Raw genomic sequence first — 27,256 nt, forward strand, 5'->3', positions numbered from 1 at the left:
GCAATTTAAAGATAATTTGTATGCACAAGTAGCTGTGTACCATACATTTGTACAGTAAATGGAAAAGATTAATTTTTTTACAGAAACTGCAGAAAAAGAACCAACAAATTCTGTTATCACTTAAGCTGTAATTTTTTTCAATTATGTCAAAATTCTAGCTGGGATATATAGGTATATATTTCATCTATAATTATTGTCTAAAAACACCATTGTGTGTATATTTTTGTGTTCAAAATATTCAAATTGTATTAGCCGAAATTTAGACATTTAAATTTGCAAGTTTAAAGAATCAGTTAAATCAGATGATTATTCTTGTTTAGAGCTTTAGCTGACAGAAAGATTATTGCCAGATTTTGTCAGATCTGCTGATTACATTGAGATGGCCATCAAACAATGTGTTTCAAACCATCAAAAAGTAATACACCACAAGGCCATGTTCTCTTTAATGGGCTGTAGTTCTCCATGTGCAGCCACAGAAAGAAAATCAACAGAAATCAATTATAATGTTACCTCATCCATCTATCCAAGATACATTTTCTATTTAGCAGATGAAAAGCTTTAAATTTACACAACTCCATTGTAGGCGTCCATTTTTTTGATCCCATTCTGCTGTTTATTTTCCAAATGTGTGTATGCACCTCCAATCTCCAAATAAGTCACAAGGAGTTAAAAGAAAGTTTCCCGTTTTCATATGTCCTCTTATTGAGAATATAGTCATATTTCATGAGTGAACCTTTGTTCTCAAAGTAGATAGCTACTTTAGCCTAACTAAAGCACATATATAGTTTTGAGAACTAGGTAACTGAAATTCTCTTACACTCTACATTTTCTGTATTTTGTGTGTTAAACTGTGTGTCCACCATTTGAATTATTTGTCTCCATCTCCATCCATCCATCCATCCATCCATCCATCCATCCATCCATCCATTTACATCTATCTTCTACAAATGGCTCTTACCATCTTCTGGAAGGGTAGTTAGAGGCTCCTCCCTTATTTATGCTACTTATTTTGACATTGATTAAAATTTAAGTCTGGTTCAGAACAAATGTTTCCTTAGGAGTTCTTTTCCATTAAAATGTGAGAACAGATATAATTTTTGTGTGTTTTTCACCTGTCTGGGATATCCCACATATGAGGATGTTACTGAGTCTCTAAAAAATATTAGAGAAGCAGATCCATGTTGCATTTAAATACTTATTAAAGCCATTCACTGAGGTTCCCTGCTTTGAAAATTAATACTTAAAACAGAAACCTGAATTTGTGTTCCTGAATTTGATTGAAGCTGGACATAGCTATTACTGTGAAATGTGCAAACTATTGTTTGTGGAAGAAAAGATCTGTTTTCCTAAACACATAAATGTGTTTTTTGGGGGGTAGGTGGGAGTAAGGAAGCATTCATTTTAAATTGGAAACCTGCTCTTATCTCAATAAGCCTACAGTTTCTTTTGTGGTAACTCCAAGAGACTTTTTATCTATTTCACTACATCGAGCTAAAAGCGTTTGTTGGACAAGAATAAATGATAGTTAGGATTTCTGTTCACAGCTGATTATATTTAGTGACTATTTTATGGCATGGGGACTACTATCCTATGAAGCCTCTTTAAGTATACTCAAATACTTGGAAATGATTGGATCGATTTGAGACATTTTTTATTTGATAACGAATCTCTTCCTCTGGTCTGTCTGTGCTGGATGGAGAGTACAATGTGGAGGAGACTATTGATTTTAGAGGGGAACAGAGCTTAAAGTTTGGGGAACCTTGGTGTCTTGAACTCATTGTATGTTAAGTTTAAAGCCATACACTTTAAATCAAAATTAATAAAAGTCTAGTGGTTGTTGTAATATCCCTAGGAATTTAATAATATTAACCCTATAATTTCCTAGGAATTATATAAAATATAGATATTTGTGTCCCATTTAAAATAATACGTGGAACTTCTATCTAAATCACTCATTTGGCTTGCACCAAAACAATATATTTTCTGCCATATTTAGCACTAAACTACAGCTTTAATAGAGAACCTGTTTGTGTAGCAAAACCAGATTTTTTAAAATTGTTCTGTCTATTCTGTCCTTGTAATTTATTCAGTTGTCAGAAACTATCCATATACTAACATAGCACTTAGTTTGACTTCTTTGAAGAACAATTGTCTTGTACATCTTTCTAATTAAACCACAAGATGTCCATTTCAGATAAACTTTACTTTCTTTTCATAAGATTATGGGTTATGCTTCATGTCATGTATGTGTCTTAACAGTCATTTTACTATGATGTGATCCTTCAGTCATTTTTCATGTACATAGAGCAGTGGTGGGTTGCAGATGGTACACCCTGTACAGCGTACCAGAGCCTGCCCGGAGCACCGGGTACAGTTCTTGTATGGTGCTTCGGAGGGTCCACCTGCCTGCCCTCACTCCTTACCTGTCTTTAAAGTCTTTGGCCCTTACATGCACATGCGCAGCACGTACAGTCCCTATGCGACGCTCTGCTGAGCAGCTAGAGTGTCACGGAGGCATCGCTGAACAGTAAGATGCATGTGCGCACTGCACACATCCATATGGATGACACAGGGCCTGTTCCAACTGTACCGGTTGGAACAGGCTCCAGAACCCATCAGTGACATAGAGCTGTTTTATGGCCAAAGGTTATCATTTGGGTATTTTCCCCCCCTTTTTAAGAGGACGTTGCAGTTATTATGCTTTATTCCACTAAGCTGTTTATTCATAAGTACAGTTAGTATAAAGTGGAAAAGATAGAAATAAATACAATATTTTTGATCTTCAGAAGAAATAACCATAACATTAAGTGGCAAAACCTGTAAAAATAGGGAACACCAAACAAAGTACTATCAGTCCAGCACAAACTTTGCCATATTTGAATCATAAGAGATTAGTTCTGTGACTTCATTCTGCATGAATTTTATCCAACACACGAAGTTAGACATAAAATTTCATTTATTTTTATTTTGTATTGCAGTATTCCAGCACTGGAAGTTGAGAACAGCTCCATAAACATAGCAAAATATGAGTAACCCAGCCACTTTAATTTCAGTAGCACAAATTTTAATGCAACACTGGGAAATAGATGTAATCAGTTACAATTATAGAAATATAGTAATAATGATGTTTATAATGTAATGAAATGGTGGATTGAAAAGCAGGACATCTTAATAGTAATGATTGCCTGGCAATAATGAACAGTATTTATTAGGTTAAACTGAAATTTCAAACTGATGAGGAAAAATAATAGTACACAAGTGATACTGATAAGATTGTCCACTTTTGAATATGCTCCCAGAATCTGTGAGCTTCCAATTATGTGTTTTCCTTCCAGATTTAATTTTGTGATGAACCAAATATATATTGGATTTTTCAGCCTCTGTTTTCCAGATGTTGCCAATGCATATCATATCAAGAGCTCATGGATAATAATAATATAGGGAGAAGGTACCCAGAACCCTATTAATATTGTGTGCACTCCATGCTAGCATTTATAAGGAAGGGTGGGAGGGAGAGAGGGAAAGAGTGAAAGAAATATGGCAAGCTGCCCAGAAGCAGTTGTAGAGATGCACCAAGGTAGAGCAGCAGATTGGAAGGCCAGGCAGAGGCATCTCATGGAACAATAATATAGATTTAATTCATCCTTACAATCTGCATTATATCTCATAATGTGAGGTTCCGAAGGGTGATAGCTCAGAGACACAACACATGGCTTGCATGCAAAAGCCAGGTTCATTGTCTTGCTATCTCTGGGCATGGCTTGTAGATGTAGATTCCTGTTTGGAAGCCAGTAAAAAACAACAGCATTGAGTTAGATTGATGAAGGGAATGAATAAGAAAAAAAGGTAGTTTCCTTTGTTTCAATGAGCAATTTCAATTACCAGAGGCTTCACTTGATAATTTAAGCCATTCATGCTATTGCTCTATCCTGCTCCCACAAACTATTAGTTTTGAGACTGAAGGACAATCTAATGAAACTTTATTCAGGGACCCAGTTCTTTCTTTCACAAACTAGTTCGACAAACTCAATTTGCTATAAGATTTTCAGTTAATGGTACAAAATCAGTGTGAACAAGTGGTAATGCATGTCCTGTTAGGTTACAACAGTGCATAATCCCCAGCAAATAATTAAACAAACATCAGTCAAACCAGCTGTATATACCAACGTGTTTGCCCCATATCATTTCTTTATTTGGAAATTCTATGAAGGTTTGCTGTTTAATAATGTTAATAATGTTAATAATGTTAACCAGGAATTAGAGGTAGTACTCAAATACAACCATTTGTTTGGTGACTATTCAAAGTTATAGCAGCACTGAAAATAGTGATTAATGATTGGTTTACATACTTATAACCATTACAGCATCTCCATGGTCATGTAATCAAAATTCAGGCAATTGGCAATTGGCATGTATTTATGACAGCTCCACTGTCCTGGGTCATGTGACCTCCCCAATTGATTTCCAACAAGCAAAGTCAATGAAGATTTGCTTAACAACATAAAGGTTGGGCTCAATTATGGTTGTAAGTGGTGGACCACTTGTATATTGTATTTCAGTGTTTCTCAAATCTGGGAGTTGAAGTCCACACATTTTAAAGTTGTCAAGATTGAGAAACTGGAAATGTAAAAAGCAATGTTTAACCATTTTGAAGAAGAGAGATTATAGTTGTGTCACATCTGTGATACTATCAGATGCGTCGACATGATACTCTACACAGGAGCCGAGGTGGCGCAGTGGTTAAATGCAGCACTGCAGGCTACATCAGCTGACTGCAGTCCAGCAGTTTGGCTGTTCAAATCCCACCAGGCTCAAGGTTGACTCAGCCTTCCATCCTTCCGAGGTGGGTAAAATGAGGACCCAAATTGTTGTTGGGGGCGATATGCTGACTCTGTAAACCGCTTAGAGAGGGCTGAAAGCCCTATGAAGCGGTATATAAGTCCAACTGCTATTGCTATTGCTATTGCTACACTTATTGTCATCATATGGTACTGATTTGGTTTTTGTTTTTTTTTTGTTCATTTGAAGCTGGATGAAGAAGCCTCGTTGTGGAGTTCCTGATCAGATGAGAGGCAACTCCAGATTTAACATTCGTCGAAAGCGATATGCATTAACAGGGCAGAAGTGGCAACACAAATATATCACTTACAGGTATGAAACCAAACTGTGACCCTTTAATTTGTAATTTCTTAACACTTTGAAAAATATAGTTCTGCTGCTTAGTGAAAGACAAGAAATTGGATTTGAATGTTTTGAAGAGAAAAAGCTCTTGTACTACAAAGGGTGGATCAGTGGCTAAGACCTTGAGCTTGTTGATCAGAGCTCAGTGGCTAAGACGCTGAGCTTGTCGATCAGAAAGGTCAACAGTTCGGCGGTTTGAATCCCTAGCGCCACATAAAGGAATGAGCTCCCGTTACTTGTCCCAGCTTCTGTCAACCTAGCAGTTTGAAAGTATGTTAAAAAAAATGCAAGTATAAAAATATGAACCACCTTTGGTGGCAAGGTTTTGTCATACCGGCCACATGACCACAGAGACGTCTTTGGACAGCGTTGGCTCTTCGGCTTTGAAACAGAGATGAGCACCGCTCCCTAGAGTTGGGAATGACTAGCATATATGTGCGAGGGAACCTTTACCTTTACCTTACTACAAAGGTGGAGAATTGGTTTACATATCAAATGTAACTTTGACATTTTCAAGTTCATATCAATTGCTCCCTATGTGTTTGTTTGTTTGATTTCTGTGCTGCCTATCCCATCTAGTTAAATTGGATTTGACCAGGAAGGAATAAGAAACAAAAACTACTCATTTCAATTTATCAGTAATAATAGTAGGATGATATACATTTTATAATGCACAGGAGAAAAAAACAGTATGTAGCTAGCAACTTTAGGATAGAATGAGAGAAAGTAACTGTATATTATTAAAGAAAATGTGAAGAAGTCATTTTTTTGTCTTTTTTTCGCCAGTAAGATTAGGTTTGAAAAGTTGTGAACGAAAGTCTTTTTAGTGAAAAACCCAAGGACAAAATTATCAGCGGGTCCAAATAAAGCCCTGACTTAAACATGCAGCAACCATATCTAATTCCTACTCATAAAGTAGAATGTCTATAGAGATTCTCAGTCATCTAGGTCATGGTTGTCCCAAAGGTGCTTTTCAAAAAACCACTGGACTTTGTTTTTCGTGACATTTTACTTCTTATCCAAGAATAATCTTCAGTGAAAAAGATTCAGTCTTCCAGGAAAAACAAAGTCCAGTTGTCTTTTGAAAAAAACACTTTTGGGTCATTAGGAAGAAATATAATTTGAATCAAAATTGGAAATCTTTTCCAACTTACACAGTTATTGTATATTTTTGGATTCCTGAGATCTTACACAAGATCACCAATGCTTCTCAAGGCTTTATTATTTTCTCACGAAAATTTTGGGACATTTTCAATGCTGTGAAATTTATATTGTTTTTATTATTTTATTTTATTGGATTCTTTGGGGAGATTTGGGGCATATCATGGGTGCCTCATTGTCACCTTTCCTTTTGGAACATAGCAATAATCACAAATTAGTGATGAGGTTGTGCCTTTTACGGGACTGCTTATAGCTGCTAATTATTCATCCCCCTTCCAGGATTAATGTTAAAAAAAAACAGTTCTAACAATGCAGAAAAGGTATAGAAGGGATACGTTTTCTTTTCACATTATAGAAATCTGATCTCTACCAGTATATTTACAAGTTTATTTAAAGGATTTTTGTGGAACAAGGAAATCTATATGGAGAATATCTTTAGGGAATGACAACATAACTTAATAGAAATCAAACTACTGTGAACCAATTTTATTATTTCTGGAAGGCAATGAAATACATTTTATTTAATTTGTGATAAATAGCAAATTAGCTGATAAATAGTACATTAAACTGGGCCTAATAATTCACATTAGGTGATACTTAATCCATAATAGTTCATGACATTAACGTCAATAAGTTGTTCCAAAAAGAAAGTAAAAGCTTCATCACAAGATTTTTATCTATATATCTTACCCATGCATGGACTGTTTAACAAACAATACCTTTCCCTGTTGGGCTCAGTGTACCAGTCTATGTTCAAATCTGTTTTTAGGTTTGTAAAACTATTCTGTGGGCTGAAGATGGCCAATCATTTTTTCTTTGCTGTCTTGTGACTAGACATTAAGAAGATAGAGAAAGTATCTCTGTGACCCAAGACTTTTCTCTTTAAACAGATAAGACCCAAGGGTCAATACTCTCCCACTCAAAAAAAAAAAAGAGTTGAGTTCCAAAATAAAACCTGAAAAAAGAAGCAAAACAGAATAATCTGTAAGGAGAAAAAAAGAACACCTAGTGGTATACATGGCAAAGCATGAACAAGTAGGAAAGTATGGTGAAACTATTAGCACAGAGGTCCCTGGTCCATGGACCGGCACAGTCATGCCAGAAACGTGGCCATACAAAAAAGCAAAGGGCCATCGAATGCAGGCAGCACACGTCCCCTCCAGTCCTCAGAAAAACGTCTCTCCACAGAACCAGTCCTGGTACCCAAAACATGGTGGCTGCTGTACGTATTAGCAGTAAGTTATGCATGAATACAGGAATAAGTTATGTATGAACAAAGGCTGACCATTAAAAGGAGAAATTAAATAGCATTGAAAATGTTATTTCTACTTAGAATTGGGGAAAAGGGAGTGAAGTTTACTACATGGATGCAGTAACTAAAAAAAAGATCTTCTTGAATGGTAGTTTTCTTTTAATGTCTACAAATATATAGGTTAATAGTGGAGTTAGCAGTTGATGATTCAAATGATAATTAAAGATGATCTTTCTCTGCAGATCTTTGTGTTTTGAATACTGAGATATTATGATTAACTGAACACCGTTATAAACATCCCAATACTGGCAACCTAACAGGCAGAGGTGGGATGCTGCCGGTTTGGACCAGTTCAGGCGAACCGGTAGTTCCGACCCTGGTGCTATCCTATATAATCACTATTTTTACCATGCAGCGCACATTTGTGGAAGGTGCTTGCATGCTCACATTTTTTTATTCTGGGTGAGACGGTTGTTACAGTATGTGATGCCTACCTCAGCTAATAAGAGTATCATTTCCCATTGTAGATATTTGTAGATGGATTCATTTAAATATATATTTGCTTACCCACTTCCAGTTTTTAGTGTTGAACTGAAAAGAAGGTCTACATAACTAACTATACATTCATAAACAGGGGTGCTTGTATATACATCCTCAGGTCCATATACTTTTTACTTTTGAGTGAGAAAGGACTTCAACGCAAAGGCTATTTATCTATTTATGGAACTACCACAATTCCTGAAAGCAAGTTGTTACCATACCTTTATAAGGTTACTGGTATCCCAACAAGAAATTTCAGTCTTTTAGGAACAAAATGAACATGTTAATCTCTTGATATCCTTCAGATACCTTCGCTAATCTTTCCTATTTATCGTTCTAACCTGTTTAATTAATGGCAGCTTAGAAAATATTTTGCTTTTTTTTTACCCCTGTGGTCTAATTTCATATATATTTTAAGCCAAGGCATTACAAATAGTGCTTGCTAATAAATAAATGAGTTCTTGGAAAAATCTTCAATTTTAATTTCTAAATTTACCTTTAAATATTTATTATTTATTTATTTATTTACTAAATTTATGTCATGCCCATCTCGTGAAATGAGTTTGTCAGGAATAATATATAATTTTTTGCTTATGTATTTTTTGCTAATAATAGAATAATTTGATAATATACTGTAATTATATACTTAATATATAAATATATATTATGTCTGAAATAGTTGGCCTATTTCTGACCAATTATTTTCAGTAATCACCAATTACTGTACACCACTAAGATAGACATTCAGTAAAAAAAAAAGTGCATTCAAATTCATGTGTTATGCTAATATTTTACTACCAGGTAATTTTAAGTAATATGTTATTTTCTGTCTTACAAGTTTCTTATTTGTACTGGCTTCTGCTTCAGAAACATTTCCATTATTATTTTGATATTTTTATTCCCTGAATGAATTTGTTCCCAGTATCACTTGCCATCTGTGAAATCCATTTTCATGTCAGTTGCCTCTTTTTGAGATAAGCTGTTAGAGGCCTCTCCATTTGTTTTAGACCTTTGTGTTATCAGCAGATCTATACTATTCTGCCAGATAATAAATCAATATGATTAATTGTACAGTATATCAGTTTGCAAGGTAGTCTCTAGGTTATACATGATAGTATGGTATAAGTAGTATAGAATACATGATCATGTTGGTCTTTAGTTGAGCTGATCAGATGCTGGGTAAATGAATAAAAATTAATTGCTGCTATAAAAAGGCATAAATAATGTGGATGCTAATAACTATTCTTATCTAATCTACTCTTCCATATCATATGGTACGTTTTATGAATAATATATTATTATTCAATATGTATGGCTCCTCTAGTAACAAAAATGGCATATAGAAGATTGCAATTTGAAATAAGTGGAATAAATGTCAAAGATCATTCATTTGTTCATGAAAGAAATGAGAAACAACACCCCCCCCCCAAAAAAAAAACCCCATCCAAATACACTGTGTAATGATAGTAAGATAAATGAGTAAAAAAAAAAGTTGGGGGGAACTTTAAAGCATAATACTTTTGCTAACCAGTTTTTAAGATGTAATGTAGAAGGAAATTTAATTCAATTTAAAAATATTATAAAATGATCCATGTTGATTTATGATTCAGTATGACTATCCAAGGAGAGATGCGGTGGCTCAGTGGCTAAGATGCTGAGCTTGTCAATCAGAAAGGTCAGCAGTTCGGCAGTTCGAATCCCTAGTGCCACATAACAGAATGAGCTCCCGTTACTTGTCCCAGCTTCTGCCAACCCAGCAGTTTGAAAGCACGTAAAAATGCAAGTAGAAAAATAGGAACCACCTTTGGTGGGAAGGTAATAGTGTTCCTTCCCACCTATTTAGTCATGCCAGTCACATGACCACGGAGACATCTTCGGACAGTGCTTGCTCTTCGGCTTTGAAACGGAGATGAGCACCGCCCTCTAGAGTCAAGAATGACTAGCACATAAGTGCGAGGTGAACCTTTACCTTTACCTTATGAATATCCAAGGTCCTAATGTATGTAGGCTATTAAGCTTTGGCCATAGCTTTTGGATATGTCAATTTCTTCAATATTAACATTCTTATGGATTAAGAACATAAGAATATACATAATGTATACATAAGTAAGTGAGATAGTATTGTGCTGGGAAAGGCAGGATATGGATGGATTGCCACATCCCAGATATGGTTCTATGGATAAAGGTTTTTCAGTGGATGTAGGGGGCATGGTTTTGTGTGCTGCCTGCATTCCACAGATGGAACTGTGCTTGTTTGTACAGCCAAGTTCCTGGCATGCCATGGACCAGTACTGATCCATGGACCTGGGGTTGGGGAGCCCTGGTATATGCGATTGTTTGGAAATGGTTGGTAAGGCAGACATTTATTTCTGTGCTTTATTTTTGTGTGTGGGAGAGATCTAGGGGTGGGTTCCTTCCAGTTCTAACCTCTTCTATAGAAGAGGTTCCACAAACCTACCGCGCCATTTAGAACTGGTTCCAGCTCCCTCCCCCTGCCCGTCTGCACCACGCTTGCCCCGTCCGCTGCTCACTGATTGGCTGGCTCACCAATTGCCCCACCCGCCTCTAAGAGTTCTATCTAAACCTTAAAATCTTAAAACTGTCAAGTTTGAACAACCTTGGAATTTTTTTTCTAAAGTGTTAGGGTGCAAGGGTCTTGTAACTTGACAGCTTGAAGACTTGCACACTTCAATGCCAGAGTTCCTGAGCCAACATGACTGGAGGAGGAATTCTGGGAATTGAAGTCCACAAGTCTTAAAGCTGTCAAGTTTGAACACCCCTGGGTTTTTTTTTCTAAAGGGTTAGGGATGCAAGGGTCTTGTAACTTGACAGCTTTAAGACTTGCGTGCTTCAAATGCCAGAGTTTCTGAGCCCACATTTTGGTTGCTAAGCACGAGCGTTGTTAAGTGAGTTTCACCACATTTTACAAGTTGGCCACGCACACCCAGTCACATGACTGCCAAGCCACTCCACCCGGTCACATGGTAGGCAAGCCACTCCCACAAAGCAGGCCACACCTACAGAAGAGGTTCTAAAAAAAATTGAAACCCACCACTGGAGAGATCATATATAGTCAGTAACTCATATCAATAATGAATAGCTTTATGGAATGTTACTTACTGTTTGTACAACCTGTGTAATAACAAAATGTGTCTGCCCTGACGGAAATCTTATTGTATCCTAGAAATGGCTATAAAAGGTTGAAGTGCATAAAGCTCTTAGCAAATTGAAAATGGTGCTTGTTGTCACAAGCTCCTATTTCTTCCAACAGATTAAATAGATGACTGAGGATGTCCATGAACAGCTCCATTTCAGACAAAAGGGCATCACAGACAGACAGGGGCTACTTAACAATTTACCTGTTTATTGAAACTGAGCATTTCACCAATTCAGCTTTCCTTCAACCTGTCATCAACAAGGAAGACTCATCCATCATACAAAATTGTATATATGCTTGAATTTGTTCTGTTACATTATTATTGTTAGAGTTCATCTATCAAAATGTCATGTCCCGTTCCCCTTTTCTGAATATAAAATGTCTTTTCAAGGATATAGTTTTAAGTTTTTAAATTAAATTTATATATAGAAGGATCACCAAGCGTATTTTTGGGAATCCTTTCTTTCTGTCAGTTTAACTTTATTAATACTGCTATCTTCCTAACTGGTATTTACATATAAGTGCCTTTCAGCTACTCAGTAAGTAACTTGGTTCTTAATTTTAGAACAATCAATTATTATGGTTGGTGACACAATCAGTCAGATATTTAGATTGGGATTTGAAGTTTTTATCCACTTGTTGAACCTTGGTTAGGCAGATGTTATTGTTTGATGATGATGTAGGGATCATCACACGATGCTGTGTGTTCCATCTGTCTTTCACAATTGACTGATGGTGATTTTGTCAATGCCAATGTGTTCAGGTTCTTCTCCAGTTGTTTTTGTATTGCATCCAAGTCCCAAAAGTGCTTTTTCAAGACACAAGTGAACTTTCTTGTTTTTCTTCGAAGATGTTTTGCTTTTATCCAAGAACCTTCTTCACCTCTGACTGGATGGTAGGGAATGGAAGGATTTATACTCTTTGCAGATAGCTGATCATTTGCATTCTTTTAGAGAGTCATTGAGGTCTCCTGGAGATTTATCTGTGTCATCAGACTCACCTGAGTAATGCAAATGGGTGTGGAGCAGTGGTGTGTTCTGGATGGTATGGCCCAGTATGGCCATACTGGTAGTAGCCGGGAGCAGCAGCCACCGTACTGGTACAGTGGCTTGTTTGGTCCACCCACGTTCCATAGCTGTTTTTGAAGCAACCAGGCCAATTACGCATGTGCGCACAGCGTGCGGCACCTGCGTGACCTCCGCTGAGCAGCTAGGTGTTGCAGGGTGGTGGAGTGCACATGTGTGTGCAATGCACATGCCCGACTAGGATGCAGCATACCACATCAGATACCGGTTGCGATGGAGTCTAGAACCCAACACTGGTGTGGAGCCTTCTTGGAACTGCTGAAAGGAGTATGTTGTAAATAACTCTCTTTGCTGAGAGAGGGCTGTTCAGTTTTGACATAGATGGCTTCTTTGACTTCTCTTTGAAAATAGTGCTCCTCTCTGTACAAAATGTGGTCTTTGCTGTCCTCAAAAGAGTGGCCTTTGTCTTTTAAATGCAGATGGACTGCTGAATCTTGTCCTGATGGGTTTGTTCTCCTATTGTTCAACTATGACTTGGATGACTGAGAATCTCCATAGACATTTTGCACCTAAGACACCTACCACTATTGGTACTATCTTTGCTTTCTTTTGCCACAGTTGTTCTATTTCTATTTTCAGGTCTTTGTATTTTGTTATCTTCTCTAGTTCTTTTTTTCTTTTTCTTTTGCTGTATTCTTATTGTGGCTTGTTGCACAGTCACCAAACTGGATTTGGCAGTTTTATCCACTTATCAAATCCTTCCCAAGGAACTGGGCTATTATCATTTATTAAATTTATTAAATGCTGCCTGACTCCCAATGACTCCCAGTTAACAATTATTAGCTTTTTAAAAATAAAATAAAAAAACCTAGAATAATACAAAATGCAATAACAACACAAGATAAAAGAACAACATTAATAAAGAAAACTGGGGGACAAAAAAAAAGGATGTCAGTTGTCTTCGCTAAAGGCCTGAACAAAAATCCAGGTCTTTGGGACCCTTCCAAAAGTCAGTATAGACAGTAAAGAGTCATTTGAATTCATGTCATGGCCTTTAGATTAGATAGTTGTGTGTGGAAATGGGTGGGTAAAGAAATTAGACACCAGGTTAGAAATCAGAAGTCTGTGAGGTCTAGTTCCACCTAAGCCATGAATGGTGATTGGGTGACTTTGAGCCAGTCACTCTTTCCCTCTCTCTCTCTCTCTCTCTCTCTCTCTCTCTCTCTCTCTCTCTCTCTCTCTCCCCCTCCCTCTCTCCCTCCCTCTCCCTCTCCCTCTCCCTCTCTCTCTCTCTCTCTCTCAATAAACAACATCAAGCTTGGGTGGTAAGCCAGTTGGTAAATTCCTATTCCTAAATGGATCAACACTAAGTTGATCTGAAAAAAGCAGACCCATCATACGTCTGGTAGCCCAATACTATTAACACTGATTGGCAGTAATTTTTCAAGATTACAGGGAAGAGTTAGTCTTTGCCTAGACAGCTATTCATTGAAGCAAAGTTTCCAAATAACCCTAATGTCTTAAATATCGTTGGTTGGTTTTCTGAAGAAAGCCCATATTACTTCATTACTGAAAGACTGACTTACTTTTAGCTCAATTTCATTTCTGAAAACTGCACTGAATGTTCCCATTACTTTTTCAAAAGAATCAGCTCCCAATTAGCTGTCATGTAGCAACATATTTTAATCTCTGTTACTGATATAATCTCTGACCTTTCATGGAGAACATCAGTGGGTTTAAGTGCTTCAGTAGCAAGAGAGGCTGTTGTGAACGGATACCTGAAATATGGCTAATTTAAAATAAGAAATACAAATATAAGAGGTTTAGCTTTAGGTAATATGTGATGCCATTACTCAAGTATATATTTATAATGTTTCTAAATGAATCATCAGAAGTTTTTGTTCATGAACATTTTCCAATCAGACAAAATAGATCTCATTCAGAGGAAAGTCAAATGTTATAGAGAATTGTATTGGGACTTTTTAAAAAAAATATATAGAATTAGTTACATATTTATTTGTCACATCTTTATAAAGTATATTAGCTGACTATTCATCTTGGCCACGGGAATAAACTTGATTTAATGTCTTCTCTATATCTTTGGGTAATGGTCTATATTGACATTGTCCACAAGTGGCAATGGTTTGGGACATGGCTGTGCCAAGATTCAGCTTCAGGCACCATTTATAATGTGTACCTTTACAAAATGGAAAAAATAAAACTTGTGGATCGTTTTTCCCCTGGCTTGTTTTTTTCTTGCTATACAGACCTCTTTCCTCAACAGCTTTTCCTCCCTTCGGGACTTTTGGACTTAAGCTTCACTTAACCAGGTCCATCCTAGATAATACTGACTTACATGCTGGATTGTACAGTTTCCACATCTAAAGCACACCAAATTAAGGAGGACTGATTTATACAATGACTTTTGGAGTTACTAATAATGTAACGAATTGACCAAAATGGTATTTAAATACAAATCAAATTGCCAGTGTAGTAATAAATGTAAATTGACCTCAGTGTCACCAATCTGTAGTAATGAACATTAATAAACAATTCCTTTATGGAGTTGTTATATTGTTACATATGAACTACTTTCAATATGTGAAATCACTGTACTTGATATAGTTTCAAGAATTGTCATTCGGTCCCCATTGCATCAGAAGGGTTGATACAATGTGCAGTTAAGAGTAAGGTGTGTGGTACTATTGATAAGGTGACACTTACGTTTACTTGTTGTTTGATTTTCTTTTGGTGCAGCATAAAGAATGTCACTCCAAAAGTAGGAGATGCTGAAACCCGTAAAGCTATTCGCCGTGCCTTCGATGTGTGGCAGAATGTAACCCCTCTGACATTTGAGGAAGTTCCTTATGTAGAACTGGAGAATGGCAAGAAAGACGTGGATATTACTATAATTTTTGCATCAGGTTTTCATGGAGACAGTTCTCCATTCGATGGGGAAGGAGGATTTTTGGCTCATGCTTATTTTCCTGGGCCAGGAATTGGAGGTGATACTCATTTTGACTCAGATGAGCCATGGACTTTGGGAAATCCCAATCATGACGGTAAGAGCAATTCTACTTAAATATAATTAATAGATGGATGTGTCCATATTACTTTTAACTTGAAAGCAACTTTTTTTTAAAAAAAGTAATAGTTCATACATTTAGGGGGTGAGTGTTGTATATGATAGTGTGGTATAAACTGTGGAAAACAACAGGAATTTATACCTCTGCAATTTGGTATTTGGACACTGTATGTTACTGCTATGATCTATGATCATGGATGTCAAAACGTGTGGGGATACCATGCTATCCTTGGGTCATGGGATACATAAATCATTTAAAGTTGGATGCCTTGGACATAAAGAATTTTGACAGTTACCTACAAAGCGAGTATTGAAAGGTCCATGTGCATCCTTTTGGGAAACATATTTGATAATAATTGGATCATTACTGGGAAAGCTCAAATTTAATTTTGGTTCTACAACTTACAACCTGATGAAAAGAATTCTTTTCTTTATCATAATAGATGCAGACTCTTTTGTGTACTTTCTTAATATCCTTTTGTAAGGGGCATTGTAAGGCCCAGTGCCCTATCCCAATATAATTACATGGGAAGTATAATTCAGGAATAGCTATTAAAAATTAATTATCTTCTACCATTAAACTTTTTGGTGAAGTTAAATGCTGACATACACAAGAACAGATTCCCTTCCATGTCTGTATTCACTCATCTACAACCTATACTACTTACAATAATATACTAGATTACTCTAAGATTACAATCTAGTGTAATAGAGAAATAAGGACATCAAACTATTCTTTAATTATACTATGTCCAAGCAACCACTGGCTTATTTTACATGTATATATTTGTTTTGGATTCTTAGTGAGAAAACAAGAAAGTTAAACAAATAAAAGAATGTAAATCAGTGGTGGATTCCAGATTCCGTTCCAACCGGTACTGTTGGAACAGCCCCGGCGTCACCCACCTGCATGTGTGTGGCGTGCACATGCATTGTAGCTGGAAATGATGCTTCCGCAAGCCTCCATGATGCTCCAGCTGCTCAGCAGAGTGTAATGCAGGCGCTGTACGTGCCATGCACGTGGGCGGAAGCACCAACAGCTTAAAAACACAGTAAGGCGTGCGGGCAGGTGGGTCCTCCGGAGCACTGTACGGAACGGTACCCGGTACCGCCTGCAACCCACCACTGATGTAAATATTGTTCTATATTGACAATATTGTTCTATATTTTCCCAATTTTTTCATAGCAATTACCACTATCAAAAGCAATTTATTACAAGAAATCAAAATAATGTTTGCACTTAATATAAATGCATTTAAGAACATTTCAATGTAGTAATTGAATAGTAAATGAATAGTATAAATGTAAGATGTAGATGTCAATTAATTTGAATGGCTTCCTACATCAAGTCTGGATTCAAAAGTAGCAGTAAATGATACATTTAAAACAATACATTTAATGGTAATTAAGGCTGAATAATGATTTGAGCTCATTAGGGAAAGCTTTGTAATGACAGGAAAAGAAGGTACTAATTCTGAACGGAACTCAAGTGGCCTTTCAACTACAGCAACAAGACTTTAAAAAGGGATTAAGAATAAATTAAGGTGTATTGATTGGTTTGGGCCTCCTTTTAATTTTTTATTTTTCCTAGGGATCTAATACTTGAAGATTTAGCTTTGTTTGAATGATGTTTACATGTAAATGTCTGTAACAAGGATTTAATCTAATATTATCTATGATGTGTCGAGCATGGCAATATGTCTAAATAGTCCAATTTTTTTTGCAGTGCAGTAGGCTCAATAAGACAGCAGTTTATTGATCTTAACTATCACAGGAACTAATAGCAACTTCGCTTACATCAAATGGAATCCTACCTTCTTGACAGCAAAATGAACTCTGCTGCTTGTGGTTTTCTTTGAGCTATAAATCTCAGCTCTGTATCACAGGAAGAATTAAATAATCTAAGAACCTCTGTAGGATGAAGATTATATGGGTAGAATTTTTATTAAAGACCTAAATGAGGAAATAGATAGAATTTACACTGTAGCACCTTTATTTTGATCTGCTAAATTAAAGATCAACTTTATCAATTGTATGTATTTAACCACCCATACTTAATTATGGAGAGTCATGTTCCAGAACCAAAGAACCTGGGTTATAAATTAAATATGCAAAGTGAACTTGTGTATTTAAGGGGAAAAAAGTAAATGGTGTCCTTATGGCCCACCAAAAGCTATAACTATAATTTTAACAAGGCAGCTATTGCTTGCCAAACCAGATTTACCGCAGCTTAATAACATTGAACTGCCTCAGACTGAATCATCTCATATTGGAATGTAAGTTAATGTAATAATGGAAAAATTTGTGTTATTTGCACTGTCATAAATGATTAAATATTTGTAAACTTTAAGAATATAATTACATATTCCTCATATATATAGCAATGCCACAGTATTCTGGGATAAAATTAATACTTTGCTAATATAATATTATAAACTGTCAGTATTCTTTCCTTAAGCATTTTTTTCTATTAGAACAAGTTTCTGGATCAGGTATATTGATATGGTTACATATATCAGTATTTTTTTTAAAAAAACACATATTTTTCATTCTGTTAGTTAATTTAACATACATTAAATAATAGAATGAATATCTGAGACATTTCTAATTATCAGTTTGTGGCAAAATATTACTCTTCATAATCTTTTCTATGCTAGTATTTGGAATTTTATACAGGGATGCCTGGTAAATAAAGGAAAATTGACATGCAGATTATAAGACCAATAAGACCAGTTTTCTTGTATAAATTTACATGATTATTTTATTTTTTAAAAATGAATATTTTAATTTAAAGCAATATAATTATTAGTTCAAAATTAGTTTAAATTGCTGCATTATCAGGTAGCATTTAGACATAGGATTTATTTTGAAAAAATGCAGAAAAACATGCTAACAGTGTAAAAATTCAGGATGAGTTGATATATCATCATGTAGTGCTATCATCAGATAGCAATATTAAGAATTAGCTTTGTTCCATTCTCCCCTTCGACCTTTTTTCAGGTTCTGAACTTTTTACCATTCTGATCATATACATAAAATATAGCTACCTAGGAGCACCCAAAATCAGAAGGGATCTGGAACATCTTTCCAATAATAAAATAACAAATTTAATAAAAATGATTATTCAGTCAATAATGAAACAGACTTATCCAAATGTAGACTTTGCCCCTACATTTCCACCAATAGTATCATTACCTGGATCAACTAAGTCCTGCTAGCATTTCAGAAATGCTTGGAAGCCTTATAAGTTCTCCCAGGTAGGGAAAAGTTGAATGAATTTGTCCATTTGATTTTATGTTTGCATGGTTTCAGCTACGTAGGTTGTCCTAGCTGAAACCATAGTTATTATGTCCCTATGTTGTTGTTGTTAGCACAGTGATTAGAATGCAGTACTGCAGGCCAACTCTGCTCACAGTCTGGAATTCAATCCTGAAAGACTCAAGGTTGACACAATCTTCCTCCCTTCCGAGGTCGGTAAAGTGAGGAGGCAATTGTTGAAGGCAATATGCTGACAATGTAAACCACCTAGAGAATGGTGTAAACTACGATGGGGCCAGTGACATGCAGTGAGCTTCATGGCTGGTGAGGCAAGCGCGAAAGCCCCGCTGAAGCCCCGGCACAGCTTTAAGATTTGTGGACTTCAACTCCCGGAATTCCTCCTCCAGTCATGTTGCAATGACATCATCTGCATGGATCTGCTCCACTTTGTCTTATTCACGGGGGGGGGGCGTCACTGAAGATGCTGACGAGCCCCTGCCGCCACCAGAATAACTGCTGCTGCTTCCTCCTCCTCCAACAGCACCACCACATTTGCTGCCCTGCGCTGCGGCCTTTTTTTCCTGCTCCCGCTCCCTCCCACGGACTCATGGCTCCTCAAAAGCACGGCGGAGGAGGAGGGGGCAGGCGTAACGCGGAGCCCAGATCAGGTGCTACAAGTGAAGGGGGAGACGCCGCTGCCATGGGTGGGGGCGCCGGTGGGACCTTTGCCGGCTTCACCTCAACCACAACGTCGGGCGGCAAATCCGGCAGTTCTGTTGGAGGAGGAGGAGGTGGCAGCAGATATTCCGGTGGCAGTGGGGGCTTTGGGGCTTCACTTCAGCCGCAGTGCCAGGCACAAGCAGCTAAGACTGGCCACCCACAAAGGACCTCCCCGGGCTTGCTTTGCTGAACACGGGGCGACTGAGGCTAGTTTGAGCGGGCACAGCCAGCACAAATTACTGTCAGTCACCCCGCACTCATCAAAACAAGTCTGGGGAGGTCTTTGCGGGCTGCCAGTCTTAGCCGCCTGCAAAGGACTTCCCCGTGCTTGCTTTGCTGAACACGGGGTGACTGATGGTAATGAGCGGCGCATCTGGCTCCTAGGAGGTCCTAGGAGACCTGCTGTGCCGCGTAAGAGCCAAGGTGGCGCAGTGGTTAAATGCAGCACTGCAGGCTACTGCTAGATCAGCAGGTCAGCGGTTCAAATCTCACCGGCTCAGGGTTGACTCAGCCTTCCATCCTTCCGAGGTGGGTAAAATGAGGACCCAGATTGTTGGGGGCAATATGCTGACTCTCTGTAAACCGCTTAGAGAGGCCTGAAAGGCCTATGAAGCGGTATATAAGTCTACTGCTATTGCTATTGCTGTTGCCGTCCCCGCACCCGTGCTAAGTAGATTTTCTGAGGCCCCTCAGCTTCTGGAGCCTGTGACTGCCCCTTGTCCCCCAGGCTGGCTCAGCCGCCCAAGCAGCCTCGCTTCGCCGCCCGCCCATCACCTCCAGCCCTCCCTCGCCCTTTCCGCCCGCCGAGATGGAGCACATCAAGCATGTCCCGCTGAATGGCCGGCCCGGAAGGCATGCACTTTAAAGTGCATGCCGCCTCGGCCCGCCATAGTTCGAAACATGTTCTGGTTTGTGGCCGGGAGGCACGCTGGCACTTTAAAGTGCATGCTGTTGCCCCGGCCATACAGCGGGGCGGCGGCATGCACTTTAAAGTGCCACTGTGCCTCCCAGCCACAAACCAGGAAATGTTTCGGTCTATGGCGTGCAGAAAAATGAAAAATAAAAATAAATGTGCCAGCCCGCGCGCCAGCAGAGGCGGGTTAAAAAAAAAAGCACGCACACACACATATTAAAAACAAATTACAATTACTTACATTACATATAATTTTGAATTCCTCTCCCCTGCCCCCTCCCTCTGACCCACATACCTACCAGCTGCATCAAAAATGCAAGATTTGGTCTAGCCAGGGCCAGACAGGCTAGGATAGTTGCTGCTAGAGCAGTGTTTTTCAACCTTTTTTGTGCAAAGGCACACTTTTTTCATGAAAAAAAATCATGAGGCACACCACCATTAGAAAATGTTAAAAATTTTTAACTCTATGCCTATATTGACTATATATAAAGTAATTTTCCCACGACACACCTTACACTATGTCATGGCACACTAGTGTGCCGCGGCACAGTGGTTGAAAAACACTGTGCTAGAGTCACCATGTGGATGACTCTGCTTAAATGTTTTTAAAAAGCCTCTAAACAAAGTACCCTCTGCAGGAGGAGGCGAGAGAATCACGTACCTCATTTGCATAAGGAATTTTTCGCTTTTTAACCCTTGCTTAACTCTTAAAAGGCAAAAAATACCTTATGCAAAGGAGGCCCATAGTTCTCTCGCTTCCCCCTACAGTTAGCACTAAGCAGACTCGGAGTCACTGTGACTTGGAGTCTGGCAGCAACTACCTTGGCCTTTTTAATTGTTTTAAAAATTCTTTCCTTTTCCTCATAAGACTGGTGAGGCCCCGCCTCCCCTGCCTCCCGTGACTGCACATCCCTAGATGGGGCAGTGTATAAATTTAAGTTCTATTGCTACATACAACATCATGAAACCATAACTGACTTCTTTAGGTTCGTTAGGTACCTTCATTCACATCAAACTCTTCCCAAGATGTTGAGTAAGATTTTGTCATGTATATGTGCAGAATCATGCAGTATGGGCTTTTGCAATTGACAGAAATAAATTTATCAAAGTTCAGATTTTTGAATTGTCATCCAAGATTTTTTGGTATGGTACCCAGTGTGCGGATAACTACCGGGACCAGTTTATGCCATAATCTTTCAACTTTGATTTTCAGATTTTGATACTTGTTAATACTAAAAGAGAGAGTGAAGCAAAATGCATTAAGTGAATTAAAAGCATGAATCATTCTTTGGATTTAGACTTCAAGTTTTTCCTTCCCCCTCCCCCCTCCCAACTTTTTTCTTTTCAGGTGTATAAATTGTGGTTATTATGTGATGAAGTACCGCTGAATGTCAGCCATGTGAAGTATCTGATGAAACAGACCACAAGTTCAGTGTCAATGTGTTGAGAAGCTAAATTGAACTCAGAGTGTCAAGAGAATTAGTTATCTGAGTGGTTATTTTTTTCTCCTTTTGTTCTTCTGGTATACAGGAGGCTGGGAAAATACAATTGCTTGATTATTTAGCAAAATGCAAATCACCTAATCCCCTTGACTCATTTTCTGCACTATATTCCTCTGCTAATGAAGACAATTTGAATTTTCAGTTTCTCAAAACAGGTGAACAATTTCTTGGAGTACTCACTAAAACCTTAATATGGTCTTCTTTCTGTTTCCATAAATCTTGTTCAGAGTTAATGTTTTTTAAATCATTCATATTAATTCCCAAACCACATGGGCAATAAAGTTTTTTTCAAAGAAACAAGCCTTGACTTAACTGAAAGAAACTGGGAGATAGCATTTCATTATTTCTGCTGTTTCTAAGTTCCCTTTAGAGTTTATGGCCCTCATAACAGCTTAACAAATGAATTATCCAATATCAACAATCTGATTAAAGTACTCAAAGACATGTAGTAACTTCACATCAGCTTGTCACAGAACATGAATATTACATGTTCATTTACAAACACAAACACATTAGGCCCATAATGGCCTAATGACCTATGGCACGCATGCCGGAAATGGCACGCAGAGCCATCTCTCTCGTCAGTTGACCTTCATCCACTCTCACTTTCTTTTGGGCTGTACAAAGGATGTGGCTTCAAGTATTTGGGGAATGGCCACTCTCTTGACTTTTGACCTCAGATGCTTCTGGAAATAATATGCAGATGAACTGCCAGCCCCACTTGATGGTCATTTAGAAGAGGTTTTTTTAGCAGTTGGGTCCTTCCTTCCTTCCTTCCTTCCTTCCTTCCTTCCTTCCTTCCTCCCTCCCTCCCTCCCTCCCTCCCTCCCTCCCTCCCCCTTTTCTGACCACTTATTAGTGACAGAAGAATGGCAGTCTGGAAGGTAGGCACTTTAAGTATTCTCCAGTTTACAACTTGACATCAGTGCATAACTCAGGCAAATTGTATTTCACAATTTGTATTTTACAGGAATGTTAGCAGCTAAATTTTTATAGTTAACAAGAGTCAACGTGTTTAAGATTTCTTGACAACATTAACTAGCTATCAAGCTTCTTTTAAAAGTGTGCTTAAAATATGTGGTATTTTATCAGAAATTTAAAGAAATATGCTACTGTGAAGAGCTAAAAGACAATCTTTAAAAATGTTAGAGATTGACGCTTTAATTTGTTCTTGTAATTAAAGAATGTAAAAAAGTCAAGTGGGACAAGGAAGCTGGGAAGTGCCAAGAGAGGCATAATATGGCCCATATAATCAGCATGAAAATATTCATTCGGAGATGCTAGTTAAGAATAAACCTTATATTTTAAAGGAGTTTTATGACAGCTGTAAGATTTGTTGCAGTATTTTATTAAAAATTAAAGAATCCCACTGAGAAATTGGCCTGGGAAAGAAATTTTATTTGAAAGTTGGTTAGCTAGCTGGTTTCTCTGTGTTAATATTAAAGAACAAGCTTCTAATTTTCTCAACAAATGGCTTATCACTCCTATTTAACATGTTAATAAACACTGTTATGTTGATTCCTATTAAACTTTTGTGATATAATTTTCTACTTTGAATGAATGTATTATTTCTTCATACTGCTTTGCAGGAGGCTATTAGAATGTTTCATTGAATAATTTTGATAAATTGGAAATATTTTCACACTACTAGGAACTACTTTTTTATACTATAGCCAGAATTGCAGTCACAGAACCAGAGTTACTTATTGTATAGCTCTCTTAAGTTTTTGTACTGCTTTTTCTTTCATTCCTTGTATTCATTGTTTGCAATTTATGTTTTAAGGTGGTTTTTGTTTCATTTTTTTCTTTTGTGAAATCATTTTTCCCTTTCAATCCAATTTTTTTAAAATTTACTATTTTTAATGAATATTTTTGACCTTGATGCATGAATATTTTCAAGCGTAAAGCAAGTGCTAACAATATTTTTCATATACTGGTGTTTTAGAAGTGGCTGCCTGCATATTGTTTTATTTTAACATGTTTACAAATGAAGAGGTAAAATTTTCAAAATGAGAAAAAGAATCTTCAGTTAATACTCATTGTTTTGTATCAGATCAAAAGAAGAAACCCAAAATATAATTAGTACCTTCATAATACTTTAAATAAAAATATTAACACTGTAAATTACAGAAGAACGATGAAAGAAAAATGCATTATTGATATTTTCTAGAAAAATAATGCTATATTCAAAACCACTACGCTATATTTAAATCTAGTCCATCAAAATGTAATGATCATATGGTTTATCATATCATTATAATGAATTATATGGGAGATAACACTTAGCTTATATATCCCTCCATAGTGCTTTATTTACAAATATGAGCATATTGCTCTCAACAAATGGGCTCCTCATTTTACTGATCACAGAAGGATAGAAGACTGAGTCAACTTTGAGCCGGTCATAATCGAATTCCTGGCAGTGAATAATGAGTTAGCCTGAAATATTGCATTGTAATCACTGAACAATCACAGCTGTTACTGCAGTAACAGACCTTATCAGTTCCTTATCATAATTGCCAAGCCATGAGCTCCCAGCCGAAAAGCTACAAGTGAAGTTCTGGCAAGCAGTCTCTGTGGCATGAAACACAATGAGCCAAATCTTCAGAAATCCAAACTGCTGTCTCCTATGACCACCACTCCACTTTCCTTCTATTTATTCTCCAGCCAGGGAGGGACCATTCAGCATCCATGCGTGCCTTGCTTCCCAAGTCAACTCCTTGTCCTCAGTTATTCTCCTCTCCGAACAGCTCTGCACATAAGCACATCCTGAACAGGCCCCAATTGTTCTCCCTCCCACTTATCTCAGTCTCCCAAAGGCAGCTGCCTCTCTGGTGGCTGGGAAATGTTGAACGGCCTTGGCTCTATCTCTGTGTCCAACACAGAGCATCCATCAGAGCCTTCCCCAGACTCCAGAACTGGCCCAAGTTCCTCTTCATTGTCTGAATCACTATCTGTGATTCTTTAATTTACTTACCCACAGTAAGTTGGTAGTTGAATTTGATGTCTTAAATGGAACTTTACATCCATAGGATCAGCATAGCTCTTTCAGCCAGATCCCAGTAGTATGTTCATTTTAGACATGGTAACTCTCTGATTATGTTGTTTTATCTCAATATAAGATAAAAGTATTGCTCCTAGATTTAAGATGCACATTATCTACTACAAAGCCTTTTTGCTCTGCAAATCACAAAATCTGGATAATCTGGTTTAATGAAGGATTAAATTAGATTGAATGGATCAACAGTAGAGATGCTGAAGATAACTAGGAAATTACAAATCAGGCCATTCTACAAAAGATAAAAGCTTGTAAATATGCCTGGAAAAGGCAATATCAATACGGCTTATAAAATTTAGGGCATAAAAGGTAATATGCTCTTTCTTCTGGTATTTCACATCTGTAGCTGAAAGAAATGGTTCCTTTAGCAGACAAGTTCTTATAAACTAACCTGAATAATCAAAACATGTCTGGTTGCTTTTAATATGCAGCTCATGTTTATGGCAGAAGCAGATATTATCAAAGTTACTTAACCTGATTTTCATTGCAGAATTTCATTTGTATTGCCAAGTAGTGACTAATGTGTATTTTTATATGTCTAAAACCTAGCATTTTGTTGGTGGTAAGGGCTAGAGTTCTTTTTATCTTCTGTGTTGCATTAGAACATTTGCATTTTGTGAATAAATGTGCAAATACTTGTCTATCCAGCAGCTTTTTGGAGAAGTTTTTTCCAACCTTCCTCCTTGTGATCATTTACAGAAATATCATTTAATATGGAGTCACCTTTAGTGATTTTCAAGTGTGATAGAAAGACAGTGATTATGTTAAAAATGTTTGAATAAATGGAGCTTGGGTTTAGTCATTTTTCTCATCCGGATGAGCATGTCAGCAACCAAGGGGTTTGGGGACAGGCAATCCTCACCCATTGTTGAATTGCAGAGATCACCTTCTAGTAAATTTCATATGGCTTCCAGTTTATTTGATGCACTGAACCCAAATAATCTTGAAGTCAGACATTAATTTCCTGGGAAGCAAATGTCTCAACAGTGAATAAATCATGTGTGGCATTTATAGCAAGAAAACAAAGTACTTCAAGCCAGAGATGCTTTAAAGCACAAAACGTATGGCATTAGCATCTGATATGGCAGCGATGCAAGTAAGCTGGTGACTTTGGAAGGGATCAACGAAGCAGATTAAACCTTGGAATTTATTGGATCATTGCTGTCCAATCTGTACATTTTCCAAATGTTTGGGTTCAGGCTGTAAAATACCCAACCATCAAGGCCATTTTTAGGAATTCTAGAAATTCAGTCTTCTCTGTCTTTTGGAACACCATCCCTGAGATGGACCCAACTCTAATAGCTTTCAGAAAGCTTTGAAGAGCTGGCTTTTCCCCCAGGCAGTGACCAGGATTTTAAGGCTCCGGTTACCTCAATAGATTGTGAGATCTATTCTCCATTTCTTCTCATTGCATCCTGTCAATATATTGTTTTTCTGCTTTTTTTTTTTTTGTTCCTGGAAATGAATGAACTAGTAAATGGGAAGTATGTGGAAAAAATCCAAATACCAAAATAACTGTGGATCTTAATGATTAGTTTGACTACTTTTAACAAAAGGTATGGCAGTAGGTGAACACTTGAAAAACCAAAGAATACTTCAAATAGATCTTTTTGTTTGACATCTGAATAATAGTCCCAATAATCTCTCCCTAAAACACGTCACACAGGCAAGAGATAATCTGTAGAATTGAAAACAGTGCAGATCAGTTTTGAGAATAAAGTTTGTTTTGGATGCCAAAGCTAATGTTGTTATTAATTTATTAATTAAAACATCAGTAATAAACTATGTATAAATATATTTTATCATCTTCGGTTTGTTTGACTTGTAAAGATGCCCAATCTCAGGTGAAGTACCAAAAATGCTAGCACAATGTCCAAGTAAATTAAATTGGTTTTTATTTCATCCTATGAGGAAAAAAACCTCTGAAGATAAGGTAAAGGTTTGAAATATCAATGTTTGAAAAATTGACTTTGGGCAGTCTTGACTCCCGGTGACTGCCTGGATAAATCCCTGTACCTTCTTCCTACAACTACATTGCCAAAATTAGCCAGCTGGCTTTAATGTAAGGCTAGAACTCAGTCTGCTTTTTTTTTTTTTAGTTTAGTGCCTTTAACCACTATACCCGTATATTAGTGCCTCTCCACAGTAGGGACAGAATCAAACAGGGTGTGTGGGAATCGGCAAGATATCTAAATGACCTGAACTCTACAAAACAAAGAATAGCTTTCTTCAGAGCCAGATTTAACATTCTTTCTTCAGCATTCCTCCAGGGCAGGTATAAGAGAACACCTATAGCCGAACGCATTTGTATATGTGGTAAAGGAGAAGTGGAAGATAATTCACATGTACTATTACACTGCGAGCTATACAGAGCTTGTAAGTCTGCATATATTCTCCCCTTATT

The 27,256-nt window shown here is 37.4% G+C and overlaps 1 protein-coding gene across 1 annotated transcript in view; it reads left to right on the top strand.

Annotated features, from left to right (window-relative positions):
* MMP16 (matrix metallopeptidase 16) overlaps positions 1 to 27,256 on the top strand; it is a 149,092-nt gene that overhangs the window by 65,568 nt on the left and 56,268 nt on the right. Inside the window, exons 3-4 of the mRNA XM_014072008.2 lie at positions 5,029 to 5,151; positions 15,074 to 15,378. Of these exons, the coding sequence (XP_013927483.1) occupies positions 5,029 to 5,151; positions 15,074 to 15,378 (428 nt within the window). The remainder of the gene's footprint in view (positions 1 to 5,028; positions 5,152 to 15,073; positions 15,379 to 27,256) is intronic.

This window comes from Thamnophis sirtalis, unplaced genomic scaffold (assembly GCF_051295495.1).
Source record: "Thamnophis sirtalis isolate CommonGarterSnake01/CBP01778 unplaced genomic scaffold, rThaSir2_p1.2 scaffold_2, whole genome shotgun sequence".
In the NCBI taxonomy this organism is placed as follows: Eukaryota; Metazoa; Chordata; class Lepidosauria; order Squamata; family Natricidae; genus Thamnophis; species Thamnophis sirtalis.